At 37.8% G+C, this 18742-nt stretch overlaps 1 protein-coding gene across 1 annotated transcript in view; it reads right to left on the minus strand.

The window, feature by feature from the left end:
• CPA6 (carboxypeptidase A6) overlaps positions 1 to 18742 on the minus strand; it is a 245844-nt gene that overhangs the window by 144456 nt on the left and 82646 nt on the right. The window contains exon 2 of the mRNA XM_028533997.2: positions 3790 to 3865. Within this exon, the coding sequence (XP_028389798.1) occupies positions 3790 to 3865 (76 nt within the window). The remainder of the gene's footprint in view (positions 1 to 3789; positions 3866 to 18742) is intronic.

The raw sequence follows: 18742 nt of genomic DNA on the forward strand, positions 1-18742 counted from the left end.
CTGCCTATCAGCTGGAGTTGACTCTCACCTTCTAGAGGTCATGCACATTCCTGATTATGTGGCTCTCAAGGACAGTGCACAATGTACTAGTTGAGTTCTTCTTTGAGGCCAGTAGGAGCACTTCTCTGGGAAGAACTGGAGAACTCTCTGCTTTAAAAGGGCTGCCCTGTTCAGGTCATGCTCATCTCAGGTAATCTCCTTTTTGCTGTGTGTCAAGGGAATGACTGTCCCACCCTACTCACAGCTCCCACTCACACGGAGAGGAGGGATTACACTGGGTGTGTGCACAGGGCGGGGGAAACATCTTGGGGCCATCTTAGAATTCTGTCTATCACACTGTACTTTAGGGAAAAAAAGGCAACTGTAGGCTTCCTGATGAACCCTCCCCCCTTCTCCTGGGAGGCAGTGCACGGGCGGGCGTGCAAAGGAGCTGTTAATAATGGCTCCTATTCTGTCCCATCAGCTCCACAGGGCATAAAATCACAGGCACTCATATTCTTCTTCTCCACAGGCTGCTTTGTCTGGCTGCCCAAATTTGCTACTTTTAGTAGTGCAGGTGAATCACTCGATGACAGCATTAACATTTAAAAAACATCAAGTTAATATGATGCTTTAAATCAAAATTTATTTAATGCAATGTCTCAAATTTCAGCCCAAGAAAACCATTTCTTTAGTGAAAGTAAATGAAGAGATGTGCAGAGAAGAGTTAACATAGCAGGCACAAAACTTTTTTTCTTCCTATTTTTTATTGTTGTTTGAGTACAGTTGTCTGCATTTTCCTACCACCACTTTCCCCTGCCCCACCCACCCTCCATTTCCCCACCTTCGGCTTTGTCCATGGGTTCCTCATACACGTTCCTTGACGAACCTTCCCCTTCTCACCTCCATTACCTCCCTCCCTCCTCCCCTGTGGTTACTGTCAGTTTGTTCTTTATGTCAATGTCTCCGGTTATATTTTGCTTGCTTGTTTGTTTGTTGATTAAGTTCCACTTATAGGTGAGATCACATGGTATTTATCTTAAACCTTTACCCTTAGAAAGACTTGCTTGTAAGATGGGACCTTAGCTGGCCTCTGGGAACCTAGACTTTGGGAGGGTTCTTACAACTCCCACTGAGAAGAGTGGCTAACTGTGCCTGAGCTGTGTGTGTATAAGCAACATAGTTCATGTTGAACACCTGCTTTTTTTCTGAGAGCCTGGAATTTTAGTACATGCTAGGCAGAGGGGTCTATAGGACTAGGCCCCGGTAAAAACCCTGGGCCCTAAGTCTCTAATGAGCTTCCCTGGCATACGATATTTCGCATGTGTCATTACAACTCATTGCCGGGGCAGTTAAGAAGATCTTGAGCAATTCCACTGGGAAACACTCCTTGGAAGCTTGTGCCTGGTTTGTTCTGGACTTTAGCCTGTGTGCTTGCTCTCTTTGATGATTTTGCTTTGTATTCTTCAGCAAAGTCATAGCTGTGAGTTGGACTATAGACAGAGTTGTGATAGTTCTCCTGCAAATCACTGAATCTGGGGGTGGGGTTGGTGACTCAAAAATAAAGTAAATGAGTGCATGATAATATTCACACTGAGTTTGGGCTCCACTGCCCAGCACACTTGGCCTTCACCCTTTCCACCATGAGGATCAGAGTTAATAGACTAGAGGCAAGGGGCAGCCTCACCTGGGTTCTAGAGTGCTTGGCCCTGTCTAGACGTGTATCCTAATTTCACATTGTGAGCCAGGGCAAGTTACTTAACCTCTGTCTCTCCCAGATTCTTCATCTATAAAATAGCTATAACAACAGTGCCCACATCACAGAGGTGTTAAAATGAGGCAATTTGCAGGAAGCACTTGGCACTGTGACAGCACATAGTGACTATGAGGGTCTGGTTATATAGCTCTGGATGTAATTCTCTGTGGGGTGGAATCCTTAGGGCATTGTCGACATTTTAGTATCAACTCCCTTTCTCCCTTCACTCTCCTCCCCTCTTCTCACCAGCCCCTTTCCCTCCCCTCTCTCAGAGTCATCTAAGCTCCTCCACATCCTAACCATTTCCTACCTTCTCCCCTCCCCTTATTTTTGGACTAAATTAACACAATATGCAGGAGTGTTTTAAGTGTGTACAAAAAAGGGCCCACTATAAATGTGTTGTCACATGTCCACAGTGTCCCAGCTATATTCAACACCTTTTAGCTCCATCCACTGTGATTTACAAGAGTTTGGAAGTAAACCCCACTTTCCTGACTGACATAATTTTATTGCTTTTAATAACAAAAAATGATCACATATATAATGATGCAATTTCATAACTTTGTAAGGCTTACGAGGTACTATATTTGAAAATTGGGGAGGGAATTCTAATATTGAATCAAATACTGGACCCTAAGGAGTGAAGTGGCTCTTTTATTTTTCCAGTGGTGTATCCAAAACACAGCTACAATGGAGATGGAAACTCCTACTTGAAACGAACGGGCTTTACTTCTTTGTAATGTTTGAGGCCCTGGTGGACTGTTTAGATAGATAGTGTTCAGATGCTGCTGCTGAAAAGGTTGTAATGTGTTGATGATCAGATATGATCAGAGGAAGGTTAAAGTCAGTCTCAAGAGAAGAGAGTCCTTTGAGGAAGAAAGCTGGTTTGGGAGGTGCTCAGCAAGCCCAGTCTCTCTGGAATTGGATAAAAATCATAACAACTTGGGGATCAGCCCCTGCATTCTCACTCCAGGCCTTTATAATGAGACACCAATCTTAAACTGAGCATTGCATGGGTAGGGGCTGGGGAGGAGGAGGGAGAAAGAAAATCAATAAACTAGAAGTTCAAAACTTTATTTGCAAATAAACTCAATATTTGAAGGGAAGGTGTCAAAGAGAAAAATCAAACCAAAAACAGAAGACTCAAAGTCTGATCATTACAAACATTCCAGAGGCCACTGAATCCATCTCTCCTCCCTTATTCTCCATTCCCTAATGTCTTCTTAGGCACCACCCAGGTGGGATGGTGCTCTAGTCATCCAGGACACATTTTTCTATTCCATGTTGAAGATGAATAAGTCCTCCTTAACAATCTACTTTGCTCTCCATGAAAATGAAGCGAAACCAGCACATTTTATGGGCTCACTCTCTCCTTGGAAGGTTGGCATGGAAAAGAGCCTATTACCACACTTCTCGTCATAGCTCTTTAGCTAAAGTCAACGCTGAATTATATGCAGTCATGGGGAATGAGAAACTCTCCAACTCTAAAATCCATAAAATCCATCAAAGATTGAATAATCAGAGCCCTTCAACCTTTGCCAACAGGTGGGATTTTCTTATCAAACCCACTGAAACATAGCAAAATTAATTAACTTCAATTTCTAGCCTTTATTTTCCTCAAGTCACTTGTGCTTGAAGTTTTAATTAGAAGAAAAGTGTTTAGATGATCAGCAGAGAGATTTGAAGAGGGAAAAGTGAATCTCTGGAAAATTACAAACTAAATTCACTCATTCATTAAAAAAACAAAACATTTATTGAGCTTCTAGGATATTCCAGAAAACAATGAGAACACAGTGATGACCAGAAATGCACAGGCTCTCTCATGAAGCTTACATCCTAGTAAGGGAGATGGAAAATAAATAAATAAACTAGTATATATAGATAATGGGTCAGGTATATAATATACTTTGACTAACTTAACTATCCTTTACAAGCTCTTTTGGTTCTCTTAGAATTTTCTTTTCTTGGCTAATTAATTCCAATTATTCAATTCTAGTCAGCAAAGCCCTGTTAACACATTATAAACACAGTGAGAAGTGAGTGGACACTCTTACCTTAAGCTGGCGGGATATTTTCTTCAGTGCATATACTTCCTCTTCTGTACTGGGGATAAGTCTTATTACCTTATCACTGTAAGAAAGAGAAAAATGGTGATATTTACCTTTCAAAAATAAATATTTTTTCATTTCTACCTTTTTACTTTCAAAAAACTGCCTCTGCATTTAAGAAGAAAAACAGCAAAACTCTGGACTGGCCAACAGGTATTTTATCCAGTTCTTGTTACTCTCTGATTGCATTGTTCTTTTTTTTCTCCTTCTTAAAACCATTTGTTTTTTTTCATCAGCTTTTGAAGATTAAAAACTCACACATAGAGAAAGGCCAAAAACACAGGAAGAGTGGCAATAAGGAAAAGAACTTTCATGAATACTTTAGAGCAGATACTGAGAAAGAAAAAAAATTTTTTGAGAGAAAATTCTCGATGACAGAGGAAAATAATATGCTTAAAAAACAATTTAATGATGAAAAGGAATGTGATGTTCAATGAGAGGACATATGGAATCCATACACTATGGAACATTCCTGGTTTGGATTCTTCCCACACTAAGAACAGTAAAGATGAGCCCATCTCTATGGGGTATCTTATTTCTCTAGCACGGAGCTTCCCAACTGACATGTGGGACCAAAGTGGAGGGCCACCAATTATTTACAGGTGTGTCATGTGACACTGATGGCTGTAACATTTTTAAAGTGATAATTTTAAAGCAATTTTACAGCCATTAAAATTTTACCACAGTTGAAATTATTTTTGAACACTCTTTTGGAGTCTTCCTGTAAAGATCCTGAATTGATTAAGGAGACAGGAGGTGTCACGCTATCCACTGGGGAGTTGTCTTTGGTAGTGACCTCTCCCTCAGGTGTGCCAGACAGGAATTATCATTCTGTAGCATGTCATAATAAACACCGGCTGGGAAGTACACTCTAGTGTATAATAATCACAGCTGTCAGTGTGTTTTGCATAGAGTAGACACATTAAATACTTATTAATGGTTGGTACAAAGGAGATCATTGAGGATTCTTGGCTTCCAGAAAAAATGTAGGAAAAACTAAATGAAGAACAACATAGGTCAATATTTTTCATAACCCTCTATGGCATTTTACAATGACTGAAGATAAAATAGGACATCATTAAAACCATACATGTAAAGCACCAAACAGAAGCTCCAGCCATTCACCCCATGACTTCTCTCTCTACCTGAAAGGCGTACCAGAATCAGGATGCAATTTGCATGCTTTTCCATCCATGGTTTTACTTAGATAAATAGCAGTCTCCAAGGCGAGGTAACATTAATAGTTAGGTCATTGGTGGAGGTTACCAGATTTTATGGACATTGATTCTTTAGGGCTGTGTGCTCATTTCCAATCACTTTAACTTTGTTATTTCAAATGATCCTGTTAAACCTTTGGTAGGCCTATGAATTAAAAGGCCTTTGGCTTGCTGATGATAATTTAGTATGTTTCAGGCACTATTACCCTAATTGGCTTTGGAGATTTGGTTTCCTTAAAGTCATGCAAAACAACCTTTCAGTATTTTTTTCTGGAAAGAATGAAGGAAGTAGAAGGAAAGAAAAAAAATCAAGTCACTATAATACAACTCCAAATATGACCTTTAGAATTTAAATATAATTGTACTTTTTCTCTTTTCCATTTCCTATATACAATACACTGACCCCTGTTTGTCCTGGCTTCATCAGGTGCTGGTCTCTCCTGCTCTCCTGCTTGACCCAATGTAATTCTTGGCTGAGAAAGACATTTCCGCTGGGTGATAGGGTTGTTTCTGAGGGATGGATCACGTGACACCTGGTGGGAAAAGACCTCCATCCCGTCCCAGTCAGCTCCCAAGAGTGTGAAGAAAGCAGTCTGTAGCTGTTTTACAACCGTGGGAAAATTTCAAAAAAAATTTTAACCCTGAAAGTGATTACTAAACCCCACCTTTCTCATTTTTATTAAAAAAAATCACTTCATCTCAGCTTGTAGAAATTCTCAGGTACAACTTGAGAAATGTGTTTATTACTGTTTGATTTCTTATGAAAGAACAGAGAATAAAGAAAGCTATTTAGAAAGATGCATAAAATGTCTTACTCTTTTGTAAGCTAATAAATTACAGGAGTAGATTAACAAGTAACCAAAACCAAACAGGAACTCTTCATACAGCCGTCAAACCAAATGACCCCCAACTGCCCGCTTGTCTCACGAAACAGAAAGCTTACTCTCCCTAGATCTGACAGTCAGCCATTTTAGAAGCAAACAATAATTTGGTACTACAAATGGGTTTCAGGTAGTGAAATAGCTACTGGAACTTAGAGAAACTAGCTGTGAACAGGTATCAAAGAAGGTGAACCGAGAGGCTTTCTAATTTATCAGTTTTTTCAACCGCTAGGTGGCAACATAAATTTATGACCCCTTGACTACCCTTTGGGATTAAGATCAAAGGTCTGAGTATGGCTGAGGTTAGAGAGACTCTGGGCAACCAGCTGCTCATTCCTACGTGTGTTTGTAACTAGATATTTCTCACTCAGATAGCCTAGAGCAAGTTGTCAGAACAGGTGTTTTTAATTACAGTTTAAGGATGCAGTATAGAGGCAGGATGTCCCAAATAAGTAACCTCCTAGTAATTACATATTTGTATTTACTCATGATATACTTAGATTTTGTCCCCTTTCCTTACAGAACAAATGTTGTTGTGTTGCTATAATACTAGCACCAAGTTGGTTTGAAGTTAGATTACTAATCATTAGGTATGGTAGCAACAATACAGATAAGATAATTTTAAATAAATGCAATCAATTTAAAAAGTGTGTAATGAGAGTGTACGCATCCAGAGAAGAGAATGTGGCAAGAGTACACCATCTCTAACTTTCTGTAGTCTGTCTGGGCCTCTGTGTCCCCATGGAGGGATGAACTCCCACTCGCCTTTTCATTTGACAGCACCCAGCGGTTTGAGTTTGATGGCTTCCACATTCACTGCTGCGCCCGCACTGTGGGACAGCTGTGGGAGAACGTCTGTTTACCAGCGACTTGACTCGAGAGTGCTCCTCAGCCTGCTTTTGAAAGACCTGGATGTGAAGCTCCAGAGTTTTCCTCTGGCTCTGGAATGAACTTTCACAACTGAACCCATCATTAAACTTGAAATTTCTTCTCTATGAATCCATGCTTGTAAATATCAAAACGTCACAGAGAATATGAAATAATGAAGTTCCCCCCTACCGCAGTTGTCTTCCAGCCTTGACCTTCCATCCTCCCCTAGAGCCTTGTTAATACTTCCTTGTGGTTCCCTCCAGGCTCTTTACTCTGCATTGACACAGTACTCACTGACACAACAGTCTCCCTATGGCATTTTAAAATATGAATTTGCTTTTATTTTTTATTTAATATGTTGGTTTTAAAATACTATTTTTTAAATAAACAGCTGACTCTATATACTAATAATTTATTTTGGAGTTTTATCCCTACATTGTGCAGAGTTTCTTTTTAAAATGAGCTTTCCATAAACTTTAAAAAATGCTTGTTTGAATCACTCTTGTATGATTTTGGCGTCAGCATTACGCTTGCTTCATGGAAATAACTGGGAAATTCCCCCCCCCCCCTTGTAATATGCTTTGACCTTTTAAATGACACAGAAATTATGTTTCTGATTGTTTTGTAGAATACACACACAAAATTTTTTAAGATGGGAGTTTTTTTTTTTTTTAATTTGGGGGTTAGATATCTACTTTCTTAATTCTACTGTGGATATTAGTCCATTCAGTTTTTTTTTTCCTGGGCATTTGGAGTTAATTTTGGTAACTTACATTTCCTGGAAAATCATTCACTCACTTGTTATAAAATAGTAATTAACATAAACTACTAGTGAACATATAATTTAAGGCATCTTATCTTTGTCTGTAGATTTGTCTTATTTTGGTGTCCTAATGTTATTTGTGTTCTCTTTTAAAGGCCTTGATCATACTTTCCAATTTTTTTTATTTATTTGGTTTTTCTTAAAAGAATCATTTTGTTTTTATTGGTTGTCTCTTTATGTGCATATGTCATTAATTTCAGTTTCTATCTTTGTTCTGTACTTCTTTCTTTAGGTCTACTATATTACTCATGTTTTAGGTCTACTATATTACTCATATTTATTGACATTCTTATTGATGTTCATGTATAATAGTTCATTAATGTCAGTTTTTAATTCCTACTTACCAAAAGTTATTTTATTTTGAAGAATGTTAAAAATTCTACACATACCTATTAAATATTTAATTATGTTATCTAGATCTTCTCTCTCCTTATTTCTTATTCACTAAAATTGACAATTTTTGATAGAATTTTATTTAACACACCTACTGGGATTTTGGTACTGTGAACTTATTTTTGAATTCAAACACTTTGATTCATGTAGTTTGATGATATGTAGCTATATAAGCATCAATAACTACTATAGCCTCTGGATGAAATAAAACTTTAATTCAAAACATAACATCTTTTTAAAAAATCCTGCTTTGGCTCATTTAATACTCTTTCCTTTGAATTCTGTTTTCCCCAATATAATTGCCTTTTGCTTTCTTGTTGTTTGGCTGCACAGTCTGCCTGTCTCTTGTGCTTTTTGTTCCTGATGTGTCTCTGGCAAACATCACAATGCTGGATTCCACTTTTAAAAATCCTATGAAAGACTCTCGGACTTTTCACTGCAGAATTCTACTTATTCATATTAGTTATAATACCTGATTTAAGTGGATTTATTTATTTATTTATTTATTTATGTTATGGGTTCCTGTTTCCTGTGTCTCACAAAGTGTGGATAGCTGAATTGTCTCTCTTCAAAATTCATATTTGAAGTCTTAACCCCAAGAATCTCAGAATGTGACTACATTTGGACAGAAGGTCTTTGAAGAAGTGACTAAGTTAAAATAAGGTTGTTAAAGTCGACCCTAGTCCTTATATGACTGATTATCCTCATAAGAGGAGGAAATCTGGGTACAGACATACACAGAAGGGTGGCCGTATACAGACACAGGGATAAGATGGCCATCAACAAGCCAAGGAGAGAAGCCTAAGGAAAAAAACAAACAAAACAACAAAACAAAACAAAACAAAACCCCCCAAAACAAGCTTGCTGACACCATGATTTCAGTCTACTAGCACCAGAACTGTGAAAAAATAAATTCCTGTTGGTTTAAGTCACCCAATCTGTGGTCCTTTGTTGCCAGAGCCTTGGCAAACTAACACACCTCCTGATGATCACAGCTTAATGGTTATGTCCCAGGGAGCTATTTCTTGATACCTGGTTGATTCTAGTCACCTCATTCCTATATTCTCTTAATACTCACTGTAAGTATTTGTTTAATGCCAGTATCTCTCATTAAGCTCTAAAAGCAGGGCACTCAGTACATTTTGGTTAGTTCTGTGGGAGTCCTGCCTTGTGATAGTGTCTTTATAGCACGGTTCAGAACTTGTCTTGGGGCTCCAGAGCCAGTTTTTTGCTCTAATTGCAAATGCTGCATCATGCAGAGTGTAAATTAGAAGCCTTGGCCCTGCACGGTAGAGGTCTGGGGCATCCTCTTTCATAAGTACCTCCAACCTTTAAACCTCTAGAGGACTAAAACCTCCTTCAGTTTTTCCAGCAGCAGAGCAGAATTTTCTCGACATTTTGAGGCCCCCTGCTTTATGTAGAGACTTGCTTCTATCTCTGTTTTCTCCCAGTACAGGCATTGGAATCCTAGCCTCAGCCTTGAAGACCCCTTTCAGAGTCCAGACTCCCAGAATGACGAGGCTTCAGCCTTTCCTTTCCACTTTAGTTTTTTTTTTCTCCCTAAGTGTTTGGCTCCTTCCTTCCTTCCTTCCTTCCTTCCTTCCTTCCTTCCTTCCTTCCTTCCTTTCCTTCCTTTCCTTCCTTCCCAATTCAGTTATCTATTAAAACAAATAACAGATGGTAGGGGCACATGCCGTGCTCTGGAGATAAGTTGCTGGTGCCAGCTCTGTGACCTAGTACAAGGTTTTAATTTCTCTGTGTTTCAATCCTTCTAGCTATAGATTGGGGAAACTGGTACTTAACTCAGGGGTTATTGTGAGAATTAAGTGAGTGTGCATGTCAACTACTTAGAATAATGCCTGACACATAGTAAAAGCTATATAGATGCTTGATATTATTATTACATTTTTTCACTTTATCTTGTATTTATACTTTGAGGGTTTCTGACTGTATCAACTCAGTCCTCCATATTCTCTCATATTCTACCCTATTGAATGGAAGAATAAATATGATTTCCTCAAGAGGAAATTACTTGTAACAGACATCCTGGGAGGCCTCTGAATGTATGACGTGTCCATAGCCCCTCTTCAAGTGTCCTTTGTTTGGTGTATTGTAAGTCCTTCCCCTGGGACCACAGCTAATTTGACACCTGACTTAAAGGGAGTCAGTGGCCCTGACCAGTGTGGCTCAATTGGTTGGAGCAATGTCCTTTAAACCAAAAGGTCATGGGTTCAATTTTCAGTCAGGGCACAAGCCTGGGTTGCAGGTTTGGTCTCTGGTCAGGGTGCCTGAAAGAGGCAACCAACTGATGTTTATCTCACTCCCTTCCTCTCTCTCTAAGCATGTCTTCAGGTGAGGACTAAATAAATACAATTAAAATTAAATAAAAAGTCTGGTCAGTTGGCCATATGGTGGAATGACAAGTGACTCCATCATTCGGGCTCATTGTACTGCACAGTGACTGGCAGCTGAGTTTGCACTTGAGACATAAAAGAAAATAATCAGTGACTTTGCAGTATCAGGAGTAGTGGCCATAGATTCAGGGCCAAGTTCCCATAATCGCAAAATTCTCAAGCAGGGAGCACTGGTACTTTGCCCCAGTTTGGAAATAGTCCCCATTCTCTCCTGTGTTTCCTGATAGAAACCGTCTATCATCTCATGCTTGCCTTTTCAAACTTAATGAATGCACTCTTACTAAGGACGCTCAAATTCCAGGCATTTCAGTTTTTCATTCCTATCTGCGAATTACTGGGTTTATATTCTCTGAACCATTTTTTCCCCCTCCATTTAGGAAAAAAAGTAAAGCAAGGCGGGATTCTAATCTGGGCTCCACCACTTGCGGTGTGCTCTGGGCCAAGGTGCTGAAACATTTAGAGCCAACGATTCCTAATCCTTAAATTGGGAAAAAAAACCAATACATTGTTGCTTAAGGTTTTTGTGAAAATTATTTCATTTGGTCACATGTATTAAGGTCACGTAAAGTGCCAAGCATGGTGCCAGGTGCTAGGGATATAGCAGTTCTGCCTGTGGTAGGGTTATGCTCACATTCCCAATGGCATTGCAACCTCTCAGTGCACAGTAGCTACTGGTATTACCTCTATAGGGAAGTACTTTTCTCATTCTCTAGAACTTAAAGCTAAGAGCAGATGCTTCTCCAAATATGTTTCACTGTGAACATCAGAACAAAGAAAAAATGATTTTATTATGGATATATTTCACTTTTTTTGTTGTTCCTTGTGTTTTTGTTTCTTAACCTTTTCATAAGTATTTAAAATCTCATTATTGATCAGTTTCCTGATATGGGACTCACTATTCTATTCCTCTCTTCTCAGGCATCACTTTGGCATCTGAGAAACACATATTAGTCTTATTCCTAAGATAGCAATTGAGGGCATAGGACACTTTACATAAAATAAAAAGGGAATGATATTGAACATCTTTTCATATGTCCATGGGCCACCTGCATGTCTTCTTTGGAAAAGCATTTATTCAGGTCCTTTGCCCATTTTTAATTGGATTATATATATATTTGGTGTTGAGTTTTATAAGTTCTCTATAAATTTTGAATATTAACTCCTTGTTAGATGTATTGGCAAATAAGCCCTCCCATTCTGTGGGTTGTCATTTTATTTTGTTAATGGTTTCCTTCGCTGTGCAAAAACTTTTTAGTTTGACGTAGTCCCATTTGTTTATTTTTTCTTTGGGTTTCCCTTGCCTGAGGAGATACATCAGAAAAAAATACTGCTACAAGCAACATCTGAAATTTTACTGCCTATGTTTTGTTCTAGGAACTTTATGTTTCTGGGCCTAACATTTCAGTCTTTAACCCACTTCGAATGTAGTCTTGTGTGTGGAATAAGAAAGTGGTCTGGTTTCATTTTTAAGAATGTATCTAAATGCAAATTAAAACCACAGTGAGATGTCACCTCACACTGGTCAGAATACCTATCACAAATAAATCAACAAACAATAAGTGCTGACGAGGATGTGGAGAAAGGGCAACTCTTTTACACTGTTGGTGGGAATGCAGATTGGTGCAGCCACTGTGGAAAGCAGTATGGAGATACCTTAAAAAATAAAAAATGGAGCCGCCTTATGACCCAGTGATTCCACTTCTGGGAATTTATCTGAAGAAACCTGAAACACTAATTTGAAAGAACATAAGCACCCCCATGTTCATTGCAGCATTATTTACAATTGCTAGGATATGGAAGCAGCCCAAGTGTCCATCAGGAGATGAGAGGATAAAACAGCTATGGGACATTTCCACAATGGAATGCTACTCAGCCTTAAAAAAGAAGAAAATTTTACCCTTTTTGACAACATGAATGGACCTGGAGAACATTATGCTAAGTGAAATAAGCCAGTCAGTGAAAGACAAATACCATATGATTTCACTTGTATGTAGGATCTAATGAACAAACTGAACTAACAAGCAAAATAGAGACAGTCTCATAGATAGTGAGCAGGCTGACAGCTCTGGCCTTGGGGCGGCAGGACTAGGGAGAGGAGGGATCAAGTTAAAAGGAAAAAGGATTCATGGACATGGGCAACAGTGTGGTGACTGGGGGTGTGGATAAATGGCAATGGAAAAGAATACAATAAAAAATAAACAAATGTTTTACCACTTAAAATTAAAAAAAATAATTTAAAAAGGAAAATAATTGCAAAGAAAGCCCTGTGTAGATGTTCTCTCTATTGGTACAAGCTGTACATGTTCAATTTTCAATACTTCTACAGACACAACTTATCTGGATGTAGAAAGGGATCTCTACGTGTCTTGCCTTTCACAAGGAATCAGATTAGAGGACATTGTAGTAGCTGCTTTTGGCTGTGCCTCCAAATCCGCTTCTCCTTCTTAAACCCTGACAGGACTGATTTGCTCAGATATTCATTCCAAACCCACATTAGGAATGAATCTTGATCAGCCAGTCAGAGCTTAGTTATTTCTGGAAGTTTTGTTAATCTGAGATGAACATATGTTATAAACTGGCCCAATCAGATTTAAGGGAATTATCATCCTATGGTTGGAGGCAAAAATTCACTCTCTTGTAGAACATGGACAAGGAAATGTGTGGCCCTTTACACACAGGGATGGGCAAAAGTAGGTTTGTGGGTATGTGAAACAGAGTTTATTTTTGTATTGTTATTTAGTAATTATTGTGTTATCTGCATTACAACAGCAAACCTCCCTTTATCCACCCTCGTGTAACTCTCACCACTGGCAGCAGTGAACCATGGAGGGAGTGGGCCTTAGGGTAAGGCAGGTTCCATGGGCTGCTGAGTAGACAGACAGGAAAAAACCTGGGTCTTCAGTGGTTTTGCTGAATCAGGAAACCTTTAAGCTTCTCCTTCCTGCCTCTGGACTTTCTGTTATTTAATATAATAATGTCTTCATTGTGTAGGCCAGTTTGAGTCAGGTTATCTATATGCAACCAAGAGCATCCTGCACAGTAACAGTAATTTTACTTGGTTTGGCTGGTTTAAAGGAATGGGATAAAGAAAACCAATGGAATAAATAAATTTACTGTGAAATCAAAGTCTTCCCAGGTGGGAAAACATACACTGGCATTCTTTCTTTCCTCTTTGAATACCTTTCTCTAAAACACTCTTCAATTTTGATAGCCACTTAAAATGCTGTAAGCTTTCAGAAGGGAAGATTTAAGCCGCTCTATAGCTAAACTCATCTCATATTCTTGAGAAAAATGGACCATTTAAAATATTTGTTGAGTTTTCTAAAAGCTTGTATTCCATGGAAGGGTTAGTCACAGAATGTTTACTTAAAAAAAAATCTCCCACCCGAGCACAAAGAAACTCATTAGGTAATCCCCTTTAGAAAAAATTAATGTTTGCATGTAGATTCTATATTATAAAGTGCTTGGGTCTCAGAGGTGCATTTCCTTTGTAGCAAGATTGTGTTTTGAAGTACATGAAAAATTTCATTAAAAAGCAATAAATAAGAGACAACTTGGATGAGAATCTTCGAGAGATAAATGGACTCTCCCCTCTTTGGTCATGGTTTATAGTTGCAATATAAAGTACTCAGAACATTGAAGAAGCTCCCTGTGACAGTTTGTTTAGGGCGTGATTTACACTTCACTCTTGGATTAAGGTTAGGCAGAAGTGATGACTTTCTCCCCTACCCCCTTTGGTTGCTGCAGCTATTTTAACAGCAGAGAAAAGAAAAACACACTACCCCCTAAGCCTTCCTGGTGAACTTCACTTTATAAGAGGAATTTTCTCAAGAGGTTGAACACCTGCTGTGGTATCTCACACGTAGTGGATGATCAATAGATACTTGCTGCATTACATTAAAATTTCTTTTTGTAAACTGCATCATTTTTTAAATTTCTGAAATTGACTTGCACTCTCAGGTTTGAGAATCTCCTCTCCCAGTAGCACAGGTACAGAAGGAAAAAGCAATAAAATAGAATGCTGTCTTTGCATTAATTTCTTACAGTAAGATAACAGCTTCACTATGTCTCAAGGACTTGAAATATATTGCGTGGGATCATTATATGATACTTCAATTTAGACCTTTCTTGTAGTATTTAAGAACAAACCATTTCATTCAACAGATATTTATAAAGCAAGTCTCTGGTGGGGAGAAAAAAAAAAGTTACAAAGCATAAGGAAACACCTTTCAAAGATGTATAAGATAGTTGGTTACATAAAACATAAATAAAACCTTATATTATTATGGTAATATAAGGTAGCATATAATAAATGTTTAATAAATTACATAGAATTATGTATAAAAACATATGGTCCTCCTTGTATAAAAGAAAGTGTAGCTGTGATCAGAGAAAACCACAGGGAAGGCCTTTGATAATTGAAACTGAGAAGATTTAGGCCCCAGTGGACTGACAGCCATCAGCTCATATTAGTTTAGTAGTTTTGAAATTTGAGTGTGCATGAAATTCACCTGGGAGTCTATCTGCCAGAATAATTTGATGTGTTAAATATATTGAAATCACCTTCCCATACAAAACACTTACTTAGCAATACTGGAATATGTATATGTGTGGTGTACTTTTTAAAGGCTTTGTTTATTTTTTAGAGAGAGGGGAAGGGAGAGGGGTATAGAGGGAGGGAAACATTGGTGTGTGAGAGAAACATTCATCAGTTGCCCCTTGTACTCCCCTAACCAGGGACCTGGCCCACAACCCAAGTATGTGCCCTGACTGGGAATTGAACTGGAGACTTTTCGCTTTGCGGGCCTGCACTCAATCTACTGAGCCAAACCAGCCAAAGTATGTGGTGTACTTTTTAATGTGCAGGGGTAGGGTGGCAATAGAGGAAGTCAGGTTAAACATAAGAAGCCAAAAATGCTGAGATAAGCTAACACTGAGGCTAGTGGTTGCTCTAGCTGAGAGACATTAATTCCTGATGCCCCAGGGTTTGAGCAAGGTGGGGATTCAGATCAGAGACCCTTATAGAAAGCCTTAATGATAATAACCTCAGTGAAAACATAACTAGAAAGTACTCCCTATGGAAGGAAAGAGTAGAAAAACTTGTGTCTTGAACCTAGATCTGGATACAAAAGAAAATATAGTCACGACTGAGAGGCTAAAACCACACACTAGTCATCTAGTAGGGTCTGGAATGAAATTCAAACTATCTATATGGTTTAAAAATCTACCAACTTTATTCTCTCAGCTGTAGAGTGTATCTGCTGATGGCTCAGAGTTGAGTCCACTTTAAGGAATGGTCTTCAGTAGAAGCGAGGTGCTTCACCTACGATTAAAACCCTTTCCCACGGGCAACCCTCGTGCAAATGCATGTTTATGCTGTGGCACGAAGACCTGACTGCTGGTCTCAGTTTGAGAGGTTGCTGAAGGGCCGACCCAGCTTTTCTGTTCCCCATGAAATCTGTTATAATTGGTGCAGTCCAAGTCTTCCTCTATTCTCAGCTTCCTTTGTTTTCTTAGAGATGAAAACTCTTTTTTTTTCAGAGATCATTTCCTAGGGGATCTTGATCAGTGACCTGACATGCCCCTGGGGTCCTAGCAGAACAAGTACAAATCCTTTCTAGAGGAATTCATTTTAAAATTAGGCTTGAAGGAATTCCCATTGCTATTGGCAGGGGGATGTTAAGGGGTCGAGGGATGGAGAAAAAAGAGTGACTCATGGACAGTGGACAACAATGTGGTCATTGCAGGGGGGAGGGGGTATAAGAGGGTTAAATGGTAATGGGAAAAATACAATAAAATTTTTTAAAGAATAAAAAAATAGGAAACACAGTCAAAAAGAATTCCCACAAATAAAGTGGCAAAAAATGAGCTCACTATCAAAAATTATAAAGCACATAGGAAATGAACCACCAAGAGCAAAAGTCAATAGAAACAACCAAGAGCAGCATAAGACCTGATGTTGAAATGATCAAATAGAGCAAAAGCAGGAAAAAGTTTTCCTGTGAAGGCCTAGATGGTAAACATGTTAGGCTTGTAGGCCATACAGTCCCTATTGCAGCTACAGGCATATCTCATTGCATTGAACTTTGTTTTTTTCTTTTTAAATATATTTTTTAATTTTTTAATCACAGTTGACATGCAATATATTAATTTTATGTGGGCACTTATATAACTTACAAGCTTTTTTACATTGTACTTCACAGATATGGTTTGTTTTTATTTTTATTTTTACAAATTGAAGGCAAGACCCTGCAACTTGTTTTATAGCTGTCCTAGCTTTACTGTGGTGCTCTGGACCTGCACTTGCTGTGTCTCTGGGGTACACCTGTACTCAATTCTGCCACTGTAGGGTGAAAGCAACCAAGACATTATGAAACAAATGGGTATTACTGTGTTTCAATAAATCATTATTTACAAAAACAGATGCAGGCTACAATTGGGCCTGTGGCCCATAGTTAGCCAACTCTGAGATAGAGTAAACATGTACATTTAATAGTCTAATGAGATGAAAGAGGGGGTCCAAAAGTAGGACTAATGAACAATAGTCTGCAAAGGTGACTAAACTAAGCTTCTAGAATTGAACCATATAGTAAACAGAATTAGAAACTTAATGGGCAGGTTAAATAGCATATTAAATACAGCTGAAGGAGAATTAGCACACCAGAGAGTATTACCTAAGGAAATTACTAAAAATTGACAGAAAGAAACAGTTACAAAATATGAAAAAGTTAAGAGATAGTTAAGATAAAGTAAGATGATTTATGTTTCTACTCTGCACACATCATACTCAGCAGTGAAGTGCTCTAAGCTTTTTCCTTTGATTGTTTATGGTCATCATTTCTATTCAACAGAAAGAGTTCAATAAGAACAAAACACAAAAGGTAGGGAAATTAAACACAGGGAAAAAATCACAAATTTTCATAGACGATACAAACAACCACAAAGAAAACTGAGAAAATCTGTAGTTATACAATTAGTGAGATAATTTAGCATCGCAAATCAATATATAATTAAAATTCAGAAAGTCATTTGACTTTTTATAAATTATCAATACAAAATATTATGTCAAAATATACCATCTATAAAAATATAAGGTAGCTAGTAATGCATACAACAAAACATATACAAGTTATTTATGAAGAAAATTATAAAATTTTGATAAAAGAGATTAAAGAGGACCTAAATAACTAGAAATACAGATGTCCATTTATAAGAAGATAATATTATAAATCTGTCTCCCTCAAATTTAGGTTTACTGCATTTAAATCAAATGATGCCTCAAACAGGTACTGAATTGTGGGGCTCTTTTTTTTTCCTTTTTTTGTCTCTGGCTAATTATGTACAATGTCCTTTACTTAAAAGTCATGAAAGTATATGATAACTTAATATTTATAGTGTTAATGGTTAAGTTAAACATGCTCTTAATAAAAATGTTAATCCATCTGCAACTGAAAAAAAAGATTTCATCTTTATTTGGTGTGTGAATTGGGTCAGTTAAATCTAAGCTATATTGGAAGAGCAAAGGATCATGGATAGACAAGTCACTTCTGAAGAAGAGTAAGGTGAGTGATTTGTTCTAACAAATATCAAGACTTCTTATAAAGCTATGGTAATTAAGACAGTATGAAATTGGCATGAGAATGGACAAATAGATTAGAAATAGCTCCTTACTTATGTAGAAACTTCATCAGTGACTGAGGTGGTGTGGCAGATCCGTGGGGAAAGGATAGGCTCTAATGAATAGAACTGGGAAAACTGGTTATCCATGCGGGGAGAAATTAACCTGGGCCTTTATCTCTCACACACATACACGTCATGTCAGGTCAAGCTGGGTCAAATCAAGATGGACTAAGAAGTTAACTGTGAAAAGGAAAACCTTAAAAGATTTAGAAGACAAAAAAGAGAGAGAAAGATTTAGAAGACAAAACATCTTCATGAACTCAGGGTAGAAAAGGATTTATTAAACAAGATGCAAAAATCATAAAGGTTGATTAATTCAATTATATTAAAATTGGAAACTTCTTTCCATCAAAATATACCATAAAGAAAATCAAAAGTCAAGCCACAACAGAAGACATTTAACTATCAATCAGATTAGTATCAATATGAAAAAGATGCATTACTTATGAAAAATGGGCAAAAGATATGAAAATGCAATTAACAAGAAACAAATGACCAAAAATATGAATAGATGCTCAATATCATTTGTAAACAGGCAAACCACAGTGACAACTACCATTAAAATCATTTCAAAACTACCAGTTTTTCAATTAAATTTTGATAGTATCAAAAAATGGCTAT

The sequence above is a fragment of the Phyllostomus discolor genome, chromosome 7 (genome assembly GCF_004126475.2).
Source record: "Phyllostomus discolor isolate MPI-MPIP mPhyDis1 chromosome 7, mPhyDis1.pri.v3, whole genome shotgun sequence".
Taxonomy (NCBI): domain Eukaryota; kingdom Metazoa; phylum Chordata; class Mammalia; order Chiroptera; family Phyllostomidae; genus Phyllostomus; species Phyllostomus discolor.